Consider the following 20,879-nt stretch of genomic DNA (forward strand, 5'->3'; position numbering starts at 1 on the left):
AGTCCTGTCAGTCAGTTGAATGACACCACTGCATTGACGCAAACACTAACAGGCCTGGAAAAAAAAAAAAAAAAAAAAAAAGGAACAACCCAGGGTCTTCTAGAACCTGGACACAAAGCAATATTAAGTCATTTGGCAGGGCTGGCCAATCGAAGGCATCCACAGCCACATAAACACAGCACTTTTTGTAACACATTGCTGTTTTCTGTATGAATGCCTGCATCAGAGAAAACCTCAGTGATCTCAACGGACAAAACTAAACTCAGGGATCAACAAAGTCTACTGTAATTACGTGAAAGACTAACATGACTAGCTGCGGCCTTGCTTTACAAGATGGATGCTGATTGCTATTTTTAGGTTGGTATACAGTAAACCCACCTGCCCAGAGGTGGATATATGCAATATACTTGTGCATATGCATTGCTACACCTCTGGGCATACCAGAGCCTCACTGATAGCTTCAGTTTTTTTCAGCTAAGCCCTCTGAAGCAGCTTCTCTCAATCTCTTTGACCTCTAAACCCACAACAATCTTATTTTTACAGGGGAACAAAGCCTATGCATCATGGGATGTTTGAATATCTATATATCCTTGGTAACTGAACAAACTCAATCTCATTGCAAATGACGACCGTGTGATGTGATAAAGAGCTGATGAATGAGCAGACCTTGACAACTATTCTGATTTTCAAGGCAGTAAATAATGACTTGGATTGGATTGTGTTTAGGCCCAAGGCAAAGCTGCAGAACGTTTCTCTAAAATAAAGGAATGGTGAAACTGTGCTATGTTTAATCATATATGATGGTAAATATTTCAGGAGGGTCTGCATTGAAAGACAGTGTACCCGTCCTTAAAAGGCAGAGAAATAAAGCGATACAGCTGGTCATACTGTATATCATCCTACCCAAGCTCTCAGTAGGTTGTATGTGCTTGGAGTCATCTCCAAAATAATAAATCAGAGAACAAAAGAAATAAGGACATTAAATGAAAGTCAAGATTTGTTTCCAGCATGATACAGACCACACTCCACATGCTCCATCACATCCATCCAAGCCTTGTGTATCTATGGTAAAATGACTGGATGGGGCATTCTGTAAATATAAGGGCAGCAGTGTTGGCAACCAACCTGACTGATGGTGCTCATGGCCCTCATGTAGCTTTCATTGCGTGAGCGATATTGGGGTGAGGACAGCAGCGATTTGGGGTCGAGGAGGGTTTTGGGGTCCAGGGTATCCAGGCTTCTATTGATTGAAACCTCACTCACCGCACGAAGGTAACTGTGGCTCCTGATCTGCAGTTTGGGGGAGTGCTCCGTCGAAATCCTGACAGAGGGATGACAGGGATAGAGAGTTATACACAAGGTTATCTAAATTAGTCAACAATGAAATACTGTGTTTCAATGAGAACAGGGGTTACCTAACCCTCTGTATTATATAAAAAACCACATCGTCTTCCAAAGATCTCCAGAGGACTCTTAAAACCACAATGATGATCATAAGAACACAGCATCTCTGTCCACCAACTGGTGTTGAATGAAAACATTCTCCACACACACACAAGCATTTTAGCACCATTTCAGAAATCATCTCTGTCCACATGCCTGAAAACACATATCACATGACCATTCATATCCACTGGGCAAGATGTAAACAGGAAGCAGATTGTCTACTCTGCAGTTAGTTGCTTGGTTACAGAATACTATGGAGATAGCAAATTTTTGCTTGGACTTTGCTTGGACGGCGACAAAGTGGAACTGTTCCTGAAATAGCATGAGTATAAGGCAGTCAAGGTGGCAGAAAACAGACTGGGAGTCAGTACAAAGCAAATATGGTGATAAATGCAATACAAAAAGTATTGTCCATCGCCAGAGGAAGATATTGCGGTCGGAAAGAAGAAGAAGGATGAAATCACACAAAGGTATGTGGACCTAGATATAATGTTTTGGCTTGACTGATCCGACTGAACTGGAGAGCAAACACGGGTATCATTGTTCTAATTCTTCCCATCCAGACTAAAATGCAACCCTGGAGTTGTTAACTGGGAAAGCAGCGTTTTCAAAGGTCTATGCTTTAGGAATTCCAAAACACCAACGTAATGTGCATGCTAGGCATAAATGTAGCAATAGTTATACATTTTAAAATAAATGTGGATGTAGCCAAAGTGAAATAAAGAATGTAAAGTTGGCAAATTGAAATATTTAGTACCCCAAGCACCTGTGAAATCACATTTTTGCCTCCAAACACATCTGACCCACATGCAGTCCAATAGCAGTTAAGTTAGCACTAATATTAATAATGCTATTTATGCTACTGCAATACTACAGTAAAAAAATGTTGTTTTAAATGTTTTATTGATCTCAGCAGTTTTTTCCAAATGCCAGCAATCTGATAACTTCGTCGTCTCCCCACCACTGAACAGAACATTTCATTATTATAGACCTTTACACCTTTACACCAGAGCTTTACATATCATGAGGTGCAGCATTCTCACACACAGAGGTTCAGTGATATATATATATATATATATATATTTTTTTTTTTTTTTTTTTTTTACAATTTATTTAACAAAGCAATACAAATAATGTGTGAGCCTGATTTCAGATGGTAACATCATATAAACTAAATAGGGGATGTGAGAGCTCTCTAGTAATTGCCTGCCCTTCCCTCTCCACTCTGGACTTACAGGTCATCACCATGCAGTTTTGCTGCTGTCCAGCAATCTTACAGTACATACTGACAATCTTATGCACTTTGTTTTTATTACTCACAGACAATGAAAAATACAAGGCAATAGAGCAAAAAGTTAGAATACTCTCCACAAAGGAGTGATAGAAATTGACCAACAAATTTCTGTCTACTCTGAACTTTTTCATTTTACACATGAACTATAGATGCTGCAAACCTGTCTTACAGAGATCATCTTTGTTCAAAGTCCATGCCAGTTTGTTCCTAGGATAAGAGAAGGGAATTCCCGCACATTGTTACTTGCAATAAAATTTATAAGATCAACAATGTTTTAGTTGACAGACCTTTGCAATGTTAGGTGAAAGAACAAATACAATTTCAATAAATACATAGATAATGCCTACTCAGATGAGGCCAATCAGAGGCCAGGAGCTGACAGCACAATCAAACCCTTTCGTACTCTTAAGTGGTTGAAGACAGGTGCTTGGTCAGTGACTTCTGGCAAAAACTGCCGAAAAAAGCTGTCCTTTCATGCTGGCAGGATACACGGTCAGTCTCCATTATCCTGTAACGGCAGGGTCAGGCTTAAACAAGACAACTTAGGTTTAGGGGGTGAAAGTCCAAGTAGGGCAGGTGGGAGGAGTGGTGGATGGGTCCAACAATCACTGAGGCATCTGTGACTCAGAAAGTAGAGTGGGTTGTCCACCAATTGGAGTCCACTAATCAGTGGTTCGATCCCCGGCTCCTTCAGTCCTCATGCTGAAGCATCCTTGAGCAAGAAACTGAACTCCAAATTGCTCCTCGTGGCTGTTTCATTGGTGTGTGAGTGTGTTAAAGACTAATGTAAAAGTGCTTTGAGTGGTCGGAAGACTCAAAAGGTGCTATACAAGTGCAGGTCCATTTACAATTTACTATTTACTGACTTTCATGTGGGAGGCCAGTGTTCACTTCCCATATTAATGATAAGCCAAGCCCTGTTCTTTTGTTCTAAACCCAACCACATGTGTGTGTTGGCTAAACGTAACCATGTGCGTTTGTTGTTGAAGGAAAAAAAACGTCAATTGTGTTATACTGAGACTGACTGTATACAAACTGTACTTTTCCTGTGAAAACAGAAGTCTATTTTGAAAACAGACAGTGCATGTAACAGATTGGCATAACATATATGTAACAGTTGACTCGGCGTCCCAGAACGTCAACATCCAACACACCCCTGGTACCTTGCACATCATATGTCGACGTGGAAAGTCCATGACCAAACGTTAGTCAGAATGAGAATGTGTTGCGCAATCAGTCACACAAAGTGTGTATTTAGCCTAATAGAGGACACACAAAAAAAAAAATCATTGTCTGCAATAACTGTATAAATATGTACACTGAATGATATAATGTTAAAAATACATACAAAAGCAGTAATCATGTCAGGCTACTGGTAAGTCTCAGGGCAAACCGTAGGCCACCCCACAAACACAGATCGAAATGGGCATCAGGCAGACACAATACCAAGACCAAATAGCCACAATAACATAGCAGGAAAACATTTCTTTGAAAGAGTATAAATATAGAAATAACTTATAAATGTAGATACAAGTACATATTCTCACAAAATAGCAAAACTAGATAAAAAGACATCATGTTGACCACTTGCATTGACCATGAGACCTTCAATACCTGGGCAGTAGAAAAAGATTTATAATTAGTGGGTCATCTGTAACCCAGTAACAACCTTACATAAAAAGAAAAAGGATTTGTCATAATAAATACTTATCAAATGTGAAATATACTGTATCATCTGAAAAAAATGTATATTCACAGCATCACATTAGGAAGCATCTCACCATTCAGACCTTTTGGGGACAATGTCTGTAAAGTGCATATCCAGAAGACTTTACGTCTTATCAAGAGCAGGCCAGGGTCACCCCCTCTAGGTGGTGCATTAAGCTTCTCTAGCCCATAAAATCTCAGGTAAGAAATGTGATTGCGCTGTCAGCTCATGGGCTCTGATTGGTCTCACTTTAGCAGGCATTGGCTGCGTTTCCCAGATCCAGTTAAGAAGATCTTAGCGCTAAGAGCTTCTTAAGAACACTCTTAAGCCTCCCGTGAAAGAAAAACGCGTTTCCCAGATTCGCACTTAGCTTAAGAAGATCTTTCACTAAGGAGTTGTAAGATCGAGCTGACCCAATCTTAACATACTTCTTAGCGACCAAACGCTCACAGATCCAGCCGCGTCAGGCAAAATAATGTTACAACGCGTGCCCTCGCTGTACAATAAACACTTTGAATCTTGAATCTATATATTTTATGAAGACCCTATGTGAGCTCAAAGCTGTGGCACAAGTTACGCACCGAAATCTGGCGGAATAAAAATAAAAATAAAAATAAGAAGAAAAATAAGTATGAGGAATAACAAGTGTGTTCCTGTATGTGCTCATGTTTGAATCATCATGACTATCACTTATCATAATTTGTCCGCATATATCACACATCTGCATGCACATATGAGATAGTTAACCGCACCCAAAAAATATGTCAGGGCACAACAGAAACACATCCTCCCTCCAAACCTGCGACATCAGATATCAGGCAACTGATATACGGTGTAATTGCGCTCAGCTGGAACCCCTTGCTGCCTTCTTTTTGGTTTGGCTCTGAAACTCCTGCCACTTCTTTCTCACCGTCACCCAGTCTTGCAGGCCGCAGGGGCTGGAGGGAGCCATTTTTTCAGCGATGGCATGCCAAATGTGGTTCTTGGCCACTAAATTTCTTTTGCCTTTTGTTCTGCCGAAGAGTGTGTCCCGCTGCTGCCATACTTTATCCACCAGGATGCCCATCTCCCCTGGGATGAATGCAGGCGACTGCTTGGCCCACTTGCACCCTGCTTCTGCCATTCTGTCTTAATGTGTACACCTAGCTACCCACGGGTCATTTTATATCTGCATTAACCAATTGCTGTGCATAAACAGGTGTGATTGCTACTTGGATACACCTTTTGGATAGACATGAAATTACACATAGACACGTGCAGCAGGGAATTAGCGCGTTGGGTGGCAGCTGTGTGTCTCCACACATCCGCACATACATGTCACACTAACTCTTTTACAATTGTCAGTGTGCTGCCTGTGTGTTTTCATAGTTTATACCTGGCGTTTTGTCTGATTCTCAGTGTAGATTAATATAGTCCATAAATCTGTCAATTTTGTCCATCCGTGAACTGGTCACATTAAGATGATCATTAGCAGAGACAAAACGTTGATGAATGCAAGTAGGATACAATGTGGTCTGGATACACAGACCACAGGTCCTTAAGTTCATTTGTCCTTTCGTCTGTCTTTCATATTTTTGTTTAAATATAATACATTTCCTCATGATTCTCTTACCAAGACTACTTCTTATTTAGTTGTAGTCTTGTTTTCATCATGAAAATAGGTCATTAACAAATATTTATCGTCTTAGTTTTCATTAGAATTATTAGAACACACATACACACGAGCAGCAGGGAATTAGTGCGTTAAGTAGCAGCGCTGTGTGTAACTTATGCACTAATTAAGTGGTGGGTGATCTATTTGTCTGACATCGATTGATTTAGTTTCAGCACTGCGGTAGTGGACAGCTCCTGTTAAGAATTTCTTAAAGAGTGATCTTAAGAGCGATCCTAAGAAGGGGATCTTCTGGGGAACACTCTTTTATCACTCTCTTTATCTTAGCGACTCGTCTTAGCTAAGACGTTCTTAACTGTGCTCTTAAGTCGATCTTAACTGGGAAAAGCGGCCATTGTCTATAAATATTTTTAAAAAACATTTTTGATCTTTTACATAATCTGATGAGGGTCTGACGACTGGCATATTGTTTCTCTATCGTATCGAGATTATCTCTCCACCCAGTAGTTATATCCTAACTACGGGAATTATCCCCATCTGGGGTAATCGACGTGGAAAATTAATAATCTTTAAGACACACCACTTTCCGTGGCCGGCATGCGCCAGGCTATGAAAGCACATGCACCCACTGATTCATTGATTTCTACCTGTCGGAGTCAACAGAGAGAGGAGTTTAGCGTTTTGTCCACTTACCTTCTTTTAGGTTGGAGAGCTGACCTTCGCGGGTCCCTCTCGGGGATAGCTAAACACTGTTTCTTCTTTTTGACAATAAGGAGTGAAACAGTTGAGAGGGGTGCCATGTCCGTGTATTGCAGCTGTCTGTTTACACACAGTTGAGGCATAGCAGCTCGCTCAGGCCTGACTTAGTTGGGGGGCAGTTCACGACGTCCCTCTGGGGTTTAATTGCCTGCTGGAAGCCAACAGAGTCGGCTTACCTCCACAGTTAGCCACCACGAGGTGTAGCTGGTTTTCCATTTCTCACCTGCGGAGGCTTCCCAATTCCTCATTACAACACATCTCCCTCCAGTAGAAGTGTCAAAGGCAAAGGGAAGTCCATTCTTAGTCATTTGGCAGACGTCCACCAGCCCCTTTCCATCTCAATCTCTGGCTGTCACAGTCCATGCTGCAGCCAGAGGATAGGGCATGTCTGCTCAAACATTCTTGGTGATTCAGCAGGGGCAGGAGAAGCTAAGGAGGTGTCAGGCACCTTGAAGCAAGGTCAGGGCTGGCAGCAGCCTCAACTGCAGCAGCCCAAGCAACGTCAGCCTGCTTGGGGGCAGGCTGAGGTTGGCTGGATGCAGCACAGTGCATCCAGGCTGGATGCAGCACGGCGCAGCAAGTCTAAATGGGGCAGAGGATGTCGCAGTGGCCAGGGGCCACCCAAGGTCATGCCTCAGTCCTAACGCGACATCACCTCCAGCCTTCCCTTGCCCTCAGACGACATTGGAGGCTCTGGGGGCTGACCCCTGAGTTGTTTCAACAATGACCCAAGGGTATTATTTACAGTTTTGAAGTGCTCCTCCTCTGACGAGGGTGGCTGTATTTTCTATTATTGCAGACCACCAGCTTAGGCCTGTCTTAGACCTCAGGGGGCTGAACAACTTCCTCAGGCCCCTGAAGTGCAAAATGTTGACCGTGTCCAGGGTCAAGCAGGCTGTCTGGGTAGGTGATTGGTTTGCATCAACCTCAAGGGCACCTATTTTCAAATCTGAATCTGGGAGGGACACGGGAGGTTTTTCAGGTTTGCCCTCGAGGGAAAAACCTTCGAATTCTGTGTCCTGCATCTCACTGGCACCCCTGTATCTTCACAAGGTGCGTGGATGTGGTCTTGAGGCCTCTGCAGCAGCAGAGTCTCAGGATACTGAACTATTTAGACGACTGGCTAATATGTACTAAGACAGAGGAGCAGTGCCGCCATCATGTGTCTGTGCTGTTGGATCATATTCAGGGTGTGCTTGGTCCAGTACTGCATCGCCAGGTGCACTCTACGGATGTGTCCCTGCAGGGGTGGGGCGCACTCCACGAGGGCAGGGGCACCAGTGGGGTCTGGAGCGCCTGCTGGAAGGGCTGGCATATCAATGCTCTGGAACTGTGAGCTATTCACCTGGCCCTCCAGCATTTTCTCCTCAGTCTGCAAGGCCATCACGTGCTAGTAAGAACCGACAGCACAGTGGCAGCAGCATATGTCAACAGGCAAGGGGGCCTGGGCTCCCCAATCCTTTGCAGAATAGCATATAGGCTGTGGACCTGGGCAGGGCCATGGTTCCTGTCCGTCAGGGCTATGCACGTGCCCGGATTGGTGAACCAGGGGGTGGACCTACTCTCCAGGGGAGTCCCAAGTCCAGGGGACTGGAGGGGAGATCTGGCACCACTTTGGCAGAGCAGTGGCCGACCTGTTTGCAACCAGGGACAATTTCCATTGCCTACTATTCTTTTCCGTCGATGCCATGGCACACCAGTGGCCTCAAGGCCTGCTGTTTGCATTTCCCCCATTCACTCTTCTCCCAAATCTGCTGCAGAGAGTTTGGGAGGAGGAAGTGCAGCTGATCCTGGTGGACCCGAACTGGCCCCACATGACATGATGCTCAGAGGTGGTGCTGCTCCTGGCTGGAAGGCCACAGGAGCTCCCTGTCCATTGTGACCCTCTGAGTCAGGCGCAGGGGGCCCTGCTCCATCCCTCTCCACAGGGGCTCAAAATCTGGGCCTGGCCCCTGAGAGGGCCGGTCTGCTAGGCTTGGGACTTGCACAGTCAGTGTCTCAGACCATGCAGAGTGCTTGGGCACCGTTTATGAGGGCTGCATACTCTAACTACTGGGAGCTCTTTGCATCATGGTGCACAACTAACCGTATTGATGCACTGACATGTGCAGCCCCAGAGGTGCTCCGGTACCTGCAGGGGCTGCTTGAGGCGGGAAAATCACCTTCAACCCTTGGAGACATGGTGGCACCTATCAAGGCTGCTCATACAAGGGATTATAACCTTGCAGATGGTGACTGCAGCCTCATCATTTAGCTCCTGAAGGGTGCACAGAGGCTTGCACCGCAGAGGCTTGCACTGCGCACCAAGAGGCCGGCCATTCCACCGTGGGACCGGAATCAGGTGTTGGCTGCCCTGCAGCAGGAACCTTTTGAGCCTCTGGAGTCAGTCAGTATTAAGTGGCTGTCTCTTAAAGTGTTTTTTTCTCTTGGCAGTGAAATCAGCCAAAAGAGTGGGGGAACTGCATGCTCTGTCAGTGGATAAGAGCTGTTGTTGTTGATGCTGGAGTCATGTTGCATCCAAACCCTGCATTCCTGCCAAAGGTACTCACAGACTTTCATTTGAATCAGTCGGTGGAGTTGCGACCCTACAACCCCTCCAAGGAGGGTTGTGAGGTAAATATTGTTGAGGATATGAGAGAAAAATGTAGCAAGGAACCAAAGAACCCAAAATATATTACAATGTTTTAAACACAGAAACACACACTGTTAACTGAGTAGAAGTAGAACTGCTTCAAGCAGGTGTCCATCTTAGCTGATTATAAGACAATGGAGGCCAGTCCATTGATGAGCAAAGAGGAAGAAGGGTGTGTGTATGGCACAGTGTGGAGGAGAAGAGAGAGCAGTGCAGCCGTCCCTCGACTATTCACTGTAATTACTCTCACTATTTAGAGAGCTGTGAAAGCTTAATTAGGCAAAGGTGATATTTCTGGCTTCCTGCTGTAGATCAAACTGAAGATTACACCTCTCTCAGGGGCAGAGTTACCAAGCCTTCCTTTAGCAGATCTATCAGGGCTACAACGCTTTTTTGTTTCATCAAAATGCCTCACCAGAAGATCTGAATTAACGTCTGGGACAGGGTATAGCCCTTTCAGACCCCTCATACACAATAATGGACATCATATAAATATTAGACTCAGCCAATTATATATATATACATACATATATATATATATATATATATATATATATACATATATACAGTATATATACACAGTATATATAGGGAAACACAGGATTTCCCTCTAAACTGAACATCTATCTAGAGGAAATGAGCAATCAACACTGATCTAATGGCTTATGAAGGTAGCATAATTTTATTTATATTATCATTAACGGGTACCTATCATGCTTTTCTATATTGTGTGTCTTTTTTTGTAAAAGTAATCCTTGTGAGCAAAGACTTTCTTGTCTCATTCTGTACACTGTTTCCAACTGTTTTTACTACTCTGGCTACAGTGTGACATCAATGTGCACTGGATTTCTTCCAATGGTTATCTGTCCCAGGCACACTACTGCAAGTGTTTACATTAGGTAGCCTGCACTGCTACATGTAGCTACATGCTAACATCAGGGAAACATGTAAACTTGGTTGTTGAGCCTTTATATGTGTTTTTTATTTTTTATTGGTGATGCCAAGATACGGACGCGTGAAAATGCTAACCAATCAGAGCAGACTGGGCTTTTTACGAGGGGAGCTTGAAGAGAGAGGCACTAAAATGGAGGGTCTCAGACAGAGGTTGAATACAGGTGTTCAGCACAGACAGTGTAAGGAAAATTGTGTTTTTTGACCATTGAGGCATGTAAACATGTTATAGTAGAAACCTGAAATACAAGTATGAACCCGATATAATAGGGTTCATAGCATAGCATAGCATAGTGTAGAGTATTAAAGGGGAACTAATGTTTTTTTTTCAACCTGGGCCCTATTTTCCGATCTACTTTTGTCTAAATTAGTGATAGGATGTTCAGTATTTGACATTTCTCCAGTACGAAGCTCGGGCTGACCTGCCTGCAGCCCGTGCTATATTAAATAATAGGGCACTCAGACAACATCAAACAACGTCAAAATATGTCCAGTAAAAGTGCATTTTTTTCACACAGATAGGCTCGGATTGTAAGTATAATTATATGACAACATAACGGAAAGGAGAAATGAACGTCTGTGTTTACCTTTAGCTGGATTCGGACATGTTCCTCTGCCTGTTGCTGCTCCCTCTCTCTCCTCGTCCGCTCTTCAGTTTCAATGAGCTCTGCGTCCGTGTACGTCCGTGTACTCCGTGTTCAAATAAATACGGGCCATCATCAAATTCAAATGGCTCATCCGGATCCAGCTGGTCAAAATTGGGTAAAAATTTAGCCATGATTACTCCAAACAGAGTAACTCCTCGCGTTTGTAAGGTCACTCCAGCGGTAACTTCCTGCAACAACTCAAATCTCGTGAGATGTGAGATTTCAGAGCCAGACTTTCATTCTCTGAGTGAGTGTTTTTACTTGCCACAGCAAACGTCCAAATTTTTACCCGATTTTGACCAACTGGATCTGGATGGACCGTATTTATTCGAATACTCAGTACACAGAAGTACACGGATGCAGAGCTCATTGAAATTGAAGAGCGGACGAGGAGAGAGAGGGAGCAGCAACAGGCAGAGGAACATGTCCGTATTCCAGCTAAAGGTTAAACAGACGTTCATTTCTCCTTTCCGTTATGTTGTCGGATAATTATACTAACAATCCGAGCCTATCTGTGTGAAAAAAATGCACTTTTACTGGACATATTTTGACGTTGTTTGACGTTGTCTGAGTGCCCTATTATTTAATATAGCGCGCTCACGGGCTGCAGGCAGGTCAGCCCGAGCTTCGTACTGGAGAAATGTCAGATATTGAACATCCTATCGCTCATTTAGACAAAAGTAGATCGGAAAATAGGGCCCAGGTTGAAAAAATCATTAGTACCCCTATAAGTCTTCTTTAAGGACTTCAACTACCTGGGGATCCAGATCGACAACAGACTGAACTAAAAGACCAATACTTTTAGACAGACAGTCCAACAACAACAGACAGCTCTGAAGTTGTGTTGGAACAAACTATTATCTATTATAGGTAATCCTGACCACCCTCCCCACCACATACTGGACAAGACAGTAGAGCTCGTTCTCTAACAGACTGGTTCACCTTTGATGTCAAAAGGGTTGACACAAAATCTTTCCTTCCTAAAGCAATAACTCATAACTGTAACAGAGAAAACTCCACTAACTTTACTCTGTTTGACTACTTCAATAACCTTGCACGTGGTGAATTCACACATCTTCACACTCCCACTCTACCTCATTGCATTTAAAATACTTTAACAAATTTTTACCTGTCAATTATGCATTGTATGTTATCAAATGTTTATCAAATGTTTATCAAATGTTTATATTTTATATTTAAATAGTAGTAGTTGGGCATATTCATAGTATTCATGTATTGTGGATTCATGCATTTATCCATCATTCCATCAATGCATTTATCATCAATCCATTCATGCATTTTTCCATCATCCATCCATCCATCCATCCATCCATCCATCCATTGTATGTTATCAAATTTTTTTTATCAAATGTTTATATTTTATATTTAAATAGTAGTAGTTGGGCATATTCATAGTATATTCTAGTATGTTCTTCATCTTGTGTCTTCTACAGATGTACAATATATCTTATGTCAATAGAGTATGTTAAGGTTTTTCCTTTTAAACATTTTTGTTTTTGTTATTTGTTGTGTTTATTTTTCTATTGTCTATTTTTTTCTATTTTCTATCTATCAATCCATGCATCCATGTATCCATCCATCCATCCATCCATGCTTCCATCTATCCATCTATCCATGCATCCACCCATGCATCCATTCATCCAGCCATCCATGTATTCATGCACTTATCCATCCATTTATCCATGCAATCATGTATTTATCCATCATTCCATCAATGCATTTATCATCAATCCATGCATTCATCCATCCATTCAAGCATTTGTCCATCCATCCATCCATCCATCCATTCATGTATGCATGCATTTATCCATCCATTTATCCATGCATTCATGCATTTATCCATCCATCCATTGCAACAAAAGGTCCTTTTAAATTATATCAATTTAATACTCATTTATCAAGTTTATTTTCTAATATTTCAGGCTTGAAAAATACAGTAAGAACTGTATGTTTATAGTGAAAAAAATGTCTCATGGAGCAAACTGCAAAACAATATTTTAAATACAGAGTACATTGCAGAGGTAATCAAAGAGAGAAATAAAAACTGATTCATTTTTGTACGAGCAGCTACGTATCGTGAAATGCACCTCTGGTTTCAACTGATATGATTTCAGGTTTATCCCACACAACAAGCCCCATCTGTTTCTTAATTAGATAATCCTACTAATGTTAAGGCAAACACCACATCCTGCTGCAGGCTTCATATGATTGTTACATGGCTTCAGTGACAAACACAGCAGATGCACTCCTCATCATAATAACACCCAGGATCACATTTAAAGGGGAATTTCACCCATTTTCAAAATGCATGTATGTTATTTCGATGGTCTAAGACAGTCCAAAAATGTATGTACACCTGACCAACTCTCTCCCAAATCCAAAAACTAGAGTGTTTAAACTCAAATTTGTGATGTCATATATAAAGCCTGGAGCTACTCCACTGACATGCATTGGGAAACATGTTCTAGATGACATGGGGAACATTTTCTGTTTCAGAGCTGAGAACACTACAATACAATAAAGCTCATTTGGCTATTAAAAGAAAGAAAAGAAACATTCTGAGGGTCCACAAAATCAGTCTCCCATTCATTGAATATATGGAGCAGCTCCAGATTTAATACACGATGACATAACAAGCTTTAGACTAACATCTCTGATTTCTAGCTTTATGAGAGAGTAGCATATGTTCACAGATATTGATCGAATGTTCCTATGCCATGCAAATAACATATTGGAATTTGTAATTTAGGTGGTGTTTCCCTTAAATTCATGAATTCAATTTGATTTTCTCTTTTGTCACTGTGCTTTTAATTGCAGATATCTACAGATGTCTGTGATGATTATAGACATTAAAATGATGACATTTAACTTGTGTTTGGTAATACTTATGTTCCTGCAGTTTTGTTACAGTGGAGACATTTTATGATAAGGCTTGACTTGAACCTCAGCAGTCAATAATAATGCCTTTACATGCCAGCAGAAAAGAAAAGAAATGTTTTTTTTTTCCTTGTCAGTACGGTGGCTGTTAGAGGCTGTGACGTTGACTGCAGGACCTCAGAATGCTCTGTGCCATTTTAGAAAGCCAGCCTTGAATTGGCAATAAAATAAAATACAAATGCAGGGAGAACATTGCTAATAGCTTTGTCCTTTCTAAATGTACTCAAATGTAAAAATAAATTTGAATAAAAGAACAAAATAATAGGCCAGCCCCTGTGTATCATTAATATTTGCATTGGTTAAAAAACACACAAAAAATAGAATTACTGCCTTGCAATAATACAGTCAGCACAGTTTCAAGGTGGGTACCTTAGATCAGTGTAGTTCGATTCAATATCTGACAAAATGTCTCTCCTTCTGCTCCAGAATTATGACGCTGAATAATGGTAAGAGAAGTGTTTTTGCAGAGCATTATGATGTCACAGTGAAGCTGACTTTGGGATATAAAATGTCATCACTTCATTGGGTCATCCTATTACACATTTGTGTGAAATTTTGTCAGAATTATTGTATTAATTTCTGAGTTGTGGCCAAAAACATGTTTTGTGAGATCAAAGTGACCTTGACCTTCATTCACCAAATTCTAATCAGTTCATTCATGAGTCCAAGTGGACATTTGTGCCAAATGTGAATAAATACGCTCAAGATGTTCTTGAAATATCAGGTTTACAAGAATGAGACAGACAGATGGACAACCTGAAAACATCATGCCTATGGCCTCAGTTATCACAAGCAGAGGCATAAACAATCCAGCATACCATTGTCAAAAAAAACCTACATTGTTCTAGCCACATTTCAACGTTGGACAAGGGTAAGAATGAAGTTAAAAAAGAAAATGCTTGTGATTATAAAAGATTCAGTTCTTAGATTCATGGTAAATATATGGTGTTAGGACAAATGGACAAAGACAGTGGATTCTTACTGTAGAGTGGTCATCTCAGTCAGTGATGGCTGTGTGGCTTTCAGGTAGCTGGCCCTGCGTGCCTGAACTTTGGGAGACGGTTTGGGACTCCCATCAGAGTCGCCGCTGTCGTCCTCAGCCATGGCTTTGACATAGCTTCCACTCCTCATCCTCCGACAGGGGATGTCGTCCTCCTTCCCCAGCGGAGAGAAGCCGCCCCACTCATCCTGAGGTACCTGACGACCAGGTGGAGAGGACAGAGGAACACTGTCAGGAGGATCCACTCCACTGCAGTCTGAGTCCCAGCCACCAAACTGGCTAACTAAACTGTCCTGATGGTACATGGAACCTATAAAAACAGAGCTAGCATGCTGCACAAAAATAAACACGATACAGAGCAAAATCTAGCATCCAAAAACAGACTGGTCTAAACTGATGGCTGGCATTTTTCTTAATCCACCACTCTTTCACACACATGCATCCATACACAGCTCCCACACTGCTGTGGTACAGTCTGTTGGCTAATTAGCATGGAACAGTACGTGTATGTGCTATTTCTCTCTGGCTAATTCATGCATCTGCTTTCCAGTTCTCCATCACAGATCAGTGTCTATACGTGAGCACAGGAGAGTGTGTATGTGTGTGTGTGTGTGTGTGTGTGTGTGTGTGTGTGTGTGTATGTATGTGTATGTGTATGTGTGTGCGTGCGTGCGTGCGTGCGTGTGTGTGTGTGTGTGTGTGCTTATATGTGTCTGCACTGATCTGACCTGAGGGCCTGTGCATTAATTGACAAAGACTTTGTTATATGGGTTAAGATACTGACTGGTTTTACTGACAATAACTGCCTGGATACAAATACATGAACTGAACAAACTTATATTTACAAATAAATAGAAAGTCATAGCACTCGACTTTACAGAGGTTCCCAGAATACAAAATGATGGCAAGAGATAAAAGAGGATCAGGTTCAATCAAATTACAAAATAAATAAATGTAAAAAAAAAAAAAAAAAATCAAATTGGACTCCCCTCTATGGTATCTATGCAGTCTGATTGTTTGGTTTTATTAATCCATTTTGAGATATCCCCCTCTACTTCAATACAATGGCAACCCAGTCACCAGAAAAAATGTTGCCATTGTACATTTCTGCAAACCACGAATATATTACATTTGCACATTATTATGTATACATAAAACCTTACATGAAACCTAATGTTTCTTTATGTTCGTTATGTTAGAAAATGACCAAGGCTTAAAATCACTGGTTTTGTGGGTACAATCCCTGCTGGAAAAGCAGCAATGTCTGTAAAAAAAAAAAAAAAAAATGCTTTTGTGTCACTATCCCAGCAAGAAATACAATTATATCTCAGTCATAAACTACCATTTTGTCTGGCACCATCCCTGCTTTAGAAACAGCAACAGATCACTACAAAACACCCACATTAGGTACATAAAAGTCTGCTGGAAAAAAGTGACGGGTTGCAAAAAACACCCACGTTTGGTGTCTAAAAAGCTGCTAGAAAAACAGCAGAGACTGATTAGATGTGTCCTCACAGTAAAAACACTGTCTAACTACCTGAGGTAATAATGTGTAAATTACATGTAAAAATGTTTAAAGCCTTAAAATAAAATAGTACTACAATTACTACAGTACTGTGCTGTAATTATACACAGTGTGTAGACTGTGTCAGTTTTTATCCATAGTCTTTCTCACACTTCTCCATGTCTAAAGGAGAAAACAGAGAAATACAAAGAGAAAACAGCAAATAAAAGGAATCAATAAAGAGGCCTGCAGTTTGAGGGTGGTTAATTGGTGCAATTGGCTAATAACAACTTTCTTATAATAACTGTTTTTCTCAGTTTGACATGGACACTTATGATTCATTTGATATAAATGTGACATATGAGAAAAATATGTTGTTATTAAATAGCAGGTAAATTATATCAGATATGGTGAGTCACTGATAGTAATTCTGAAAATAATAAAAATAAGTTATGAGTTAATATTTGCTTATTTCAAAATGGCTCATTATGGACTAGTACAGGTGTTCTTCCTAACAGTGGAACCAGCAAACATTAAGAAACATTTATCATGAGAGTTTCTGTTTTGTTTCTTCTTTAACTACTATACTATAACTATAATATTATTACTTTCAATAATGTTGTTGTAAGCTACTGTCATTACCTGCATCTCTCTCTCTCTCTCTCTCTCTCTCTCTCTGTCTCATTGTGTCATACGGATTACTGTTAATTTATTATGCTGATCTGTTCTGTACGACATGATATCCAAATTACAGAGAGTTAGCCAGTAAAACAACAGGTAACAGCTTTTCATGCATGCCTGCGTTACCACAGCCTTCTCTCACAGTGGACATGTTTACTCATAAAAAGAGAAGCGCAGGTGGAACTAATAACAGTAATGAGACTCTGCTCCATTTAGCTGTGTCACTAAGCCATGACTGAGAACCAGCAGGCACAACACCAAAACCTTGGAACTGTCGGCACACTTGTATCAGGATACAGCCATTATTAATGTCATTAGTTACACCTGTGTGTGACCAACTCAAATGTCAGGAAACACAGGGATCTATAACAAATGTGGCCTTCAAAATCTTTAAAACTAACCTCACACTTTTCTGAGTAATTAGATTGTGTGTACTCTATTACACTATTGACTGATTTTTGTCCCCGTCTATAGTGTTCATTGCAACAAGCAGCAGTTCTTTGCCTCTTTCTAGAGACCAAGTAATGCCGTTCTCTAGCCCACATGAAAAGGTGCAAAAGAAATGTGATTTCGTATTTTACTCAGTGCCTCGTATAAGGCAGAAGTGAAATTTGTTGTTTAAAATGACAATGACAGATGACTGAAAATGTGGCTGAAAGTCAGGGGTAAACTAAAATTACCACCTTGCGTTTGTGCCTACGCACACCAGTCACGTTTCTCGTACAGTTTACATATGTGTCTATGTAAACATGGATGCTTCACACACATCTTCCCCTGACAGCACAGAAGATCCATACAATCAGCACAGTTTCAAGGTGGACACCCAAGATTAGTGTCACCAATTCAGTATCTGACCAGATGTCTCCCCTTCTGTTCCTGAGATACGACGTCAACTCATCAGTTCATTCTTCAGTCCAAGTGCATGTTTGTGTCAGATTTGAACAAAATTTCCTGAGGGTGTTCTGGAGTTATTGTGTTAAAGAGAATGAGATAGATTTTAGGTCACAGTGACCTTTGACCTTTGAGCACCACAATCTAATCAGGTGATTGTTGAATCCAAGGGGACATTTGTGTCAGAATTGAAGAAATGTCCTTAAAATTACTTATGGTATTGTAATGAACATTCAGTTCATGGGCAACAGCTCTGGTGGACATTCCTGCAGTCAGAATGCCAATAGCTAGCTCCCTCAAAACATGCAAGATCTGTGGTATTATGTTGTGTAATTAAACTGCACATTTTAGAGTGGCCTTTTACTGTGCCCATCCCAAGGCACACCTGTGTAATAACGATGCTGTTTAATCAGGTTCTTTATCACCCGCAATCAGGTTGATGGATTATCATGGAAAAGTCGAAGCGCTCACTAACACAGATTTTAACAAATTTGTTCCCAAACTTTGAGAGAAATATTGATCTATTGAGTGCATGAAAAAAGTCCCAGTTCTATAACTTAAACCTGTGAAAAACTGGAGCAAGAAATAAAGTGCTGTGTTTAAAATCTTGTCCCGTGTACATACAAAGCAGATCCTCTTTCATGGAGTCCACCATATTGTTTGTCTACAGTAGCCCATGACAGACAAATCAAACACTGGCTCAAAACGGGGACATTTTTTGAGTTTTCATACTAGCCACTGTAGTTCTCCTACATGCTTTGCACACAGGAGATGTTTCAGCTATGTAACCTCACCACAAGATGCCACTAAATCCTACACACTGGACATTTAAGAAACAGTCTTTAAAAAAGCGGCTCTAGTTTTATAATAAATATATACTAAGCTCATATTGCTTTGAGGTGTAGAGCAGGTATCAGGGCAGATATTAGTGCAAATCTGAAATAAATCCAATCAGTAGGGGGAAAAAATTACATGATTACGAAAATTACATTTTCCACCACAGGGTGAGTCAATATATTTATCTATTTCATCGCTTTTTGCTGGATAAAAAGTTTTTTGTTATGACCATCCATTTCATGGACAGGACATACCAAAATTATGAAGGAGCCCATTAGCCTACATATTAACCAAACTTATGCCACATTGTCAATGCTGATTAAAATGTGCTGCCGTAGCTTGGAGCAAGTTAGCTAGCTAGCGAATGCTAGCACTCACATTATTGTTCACGGTACAAAATCATTACAGACCCAACAAACACTGGTGATGGCTTCTATTCAACATCAGTATTGGTACAAAAAAGCTGTATAGCTAATGGGCTCCTTGTTGTCCCCTGCCGCCATGTCAAAAGTTGGGAGGTTTGCTATGTCACAAACATGGCAACCACTGAGGGTGAGAAATGTCCATCATACACTCAACTTTTGGACCGATTTGAGTGTGCCAGTAGTACACTGCATTTTCCTGTACTATGCAGTGTGAGCACACTTAGTGCAAATGTGCACTCAAATTATTAAGTGTTTAGTAAAGAAGTATGTAATTTGAGACACACAGCCAGTGTTTCTTCCTTACACCATCCAGAATACATGGGCTTCGGAGCTGTGACGAAGCTCCATGGTGTCAGTTTATAAGGCTTATAGGACGTCCATATTTATACAATTCACCACAGCTCATTATTTTTAACTAGCCACGCCTTTTTAGTGTGTTAGTACGAGCTGGAGCAAATCCAGCACTATGTGTCAAGCTTGTGAGCATTTACTGCCTTCAGACTAGAGGCCAGAGTGAAAATTTGACAGACAATAACAGAGACTGACAGCAGGAGAATTGCACCGCTATTCTGACTAATTATATATGAATCACAGAGGGGAAGAGGCTGAACTGATCAGCTCGGCTCAATGTCTCTCTCTCTCTCCCCCTTCTCTCTCTCTCTTTCTGTGTGTGTGTGTGTGTGTGTGTGTGTGTGTGTGTGTGACGTCAAAGAGACACAAATGAGCAGTTTGGCTATAAAAAGAGAATGCGGGGAAAGGACCAGCTGCAGTAGCATCAGCAGCGCCTCTCACCCACGCACAGGCCTCACTTCCACTGCGGCTCTGTACTCATTTTACTGTAGTGGCTGAGGAACAGTGGAACGCTGCTTTCTATGCTTTACACTGTCATTAGTGCAGATGCTGTTTATTGGAGATTTGGTGCATTTTAAGGTTTAACAAGACAGCCAGTCCCCTATCTATCTGTCCATGTTTTAAGAAATAAGTCTCTCTGCATGTGACATTCACAGTGATGGCGTGTATATAGTTTGTCCAGAGCATCTACTGTGTGTTTTCTATTACAGACTGTAGATTGTTTCCTTGGCAACACTTGGCTGTTTTGATGGCTTAAGGCAGCCGCATTAGAAATAACAGGTACTGTAACAGTGCAGCCAGCAGCCGTGCTGGTGATATGCTTAAGATAATATAATTTGCAGATTAAACATTTAAAGCCAAGGAGAAGGGTGGAAGCTTTAAAAGGCCAGTTCATCCCAAAATCAAAATATATATTAAAGTAGTGCTATTTATCAATCTAGATTGTTTTGGTGTGAGTTGCTGAGTGTTGGAGATATCGGGCGTAGAACTGCATGTACAGTCAGGTCCATAATTATTTGGACAATGATACAGTTGTCGTCATTTTGGCTCTGTACACCACCACAATGGGTTTTAAATGAAACAATGAATACCTGCTTAAAGTGCAGACTCTCAGCTTTCATTTAAGGCTTTTTTCAAAAATGTAGTATGAACCGTGTAGGAATTACAACCATTTCTTCACACA

The 20,879-nt window shown here is 41.2% G+C and overlaps 1 protein-coding gene across 1 annotated transcript in view; it reads right to left on the reverse strand.

The window, feature by feature from the left end:
- The window catches only part of LOC126382503 (disks large-associated protein 1-like), a 98,330-nt gene that overhangs the window by 32,057 nt on the left and 45,394 nt on the right, over positions 1-20,879 (reverse strand). Inside the window, exons 3-4 of the mRNA XM_050032400.1 lie at positions 14,990-15,204; positions 1,126-1,321 (exon numbers count right to left, since the gene is read on the reverse strand). Of these exons, the coding sequence (XP_049888357.1) occupies positions 1,126-1,321; positions 14,990-15,204 (411 nt within the window). The remainder of the gene's footprint in view (positions 1-1,125; positions 1,322-14,989; positions 15,205-20,879) is intronic.

The sequence above is a fragment of the Epinephelus moara genome, chromosome 21 (genome assembly GCF_006386435.1).
Source record: "Epinephelus moara isolate mb chromosome 21, YSFRI_EMoa_1.0, whole genome shotgun sequence".
Taxonomy (NCBI): domain Eukaryota; kingdom Metazoa; phylum Chordata; class Actinopteri; order Perciformes; family Serranidae; genus Epinephelus; species Epinephelus moara.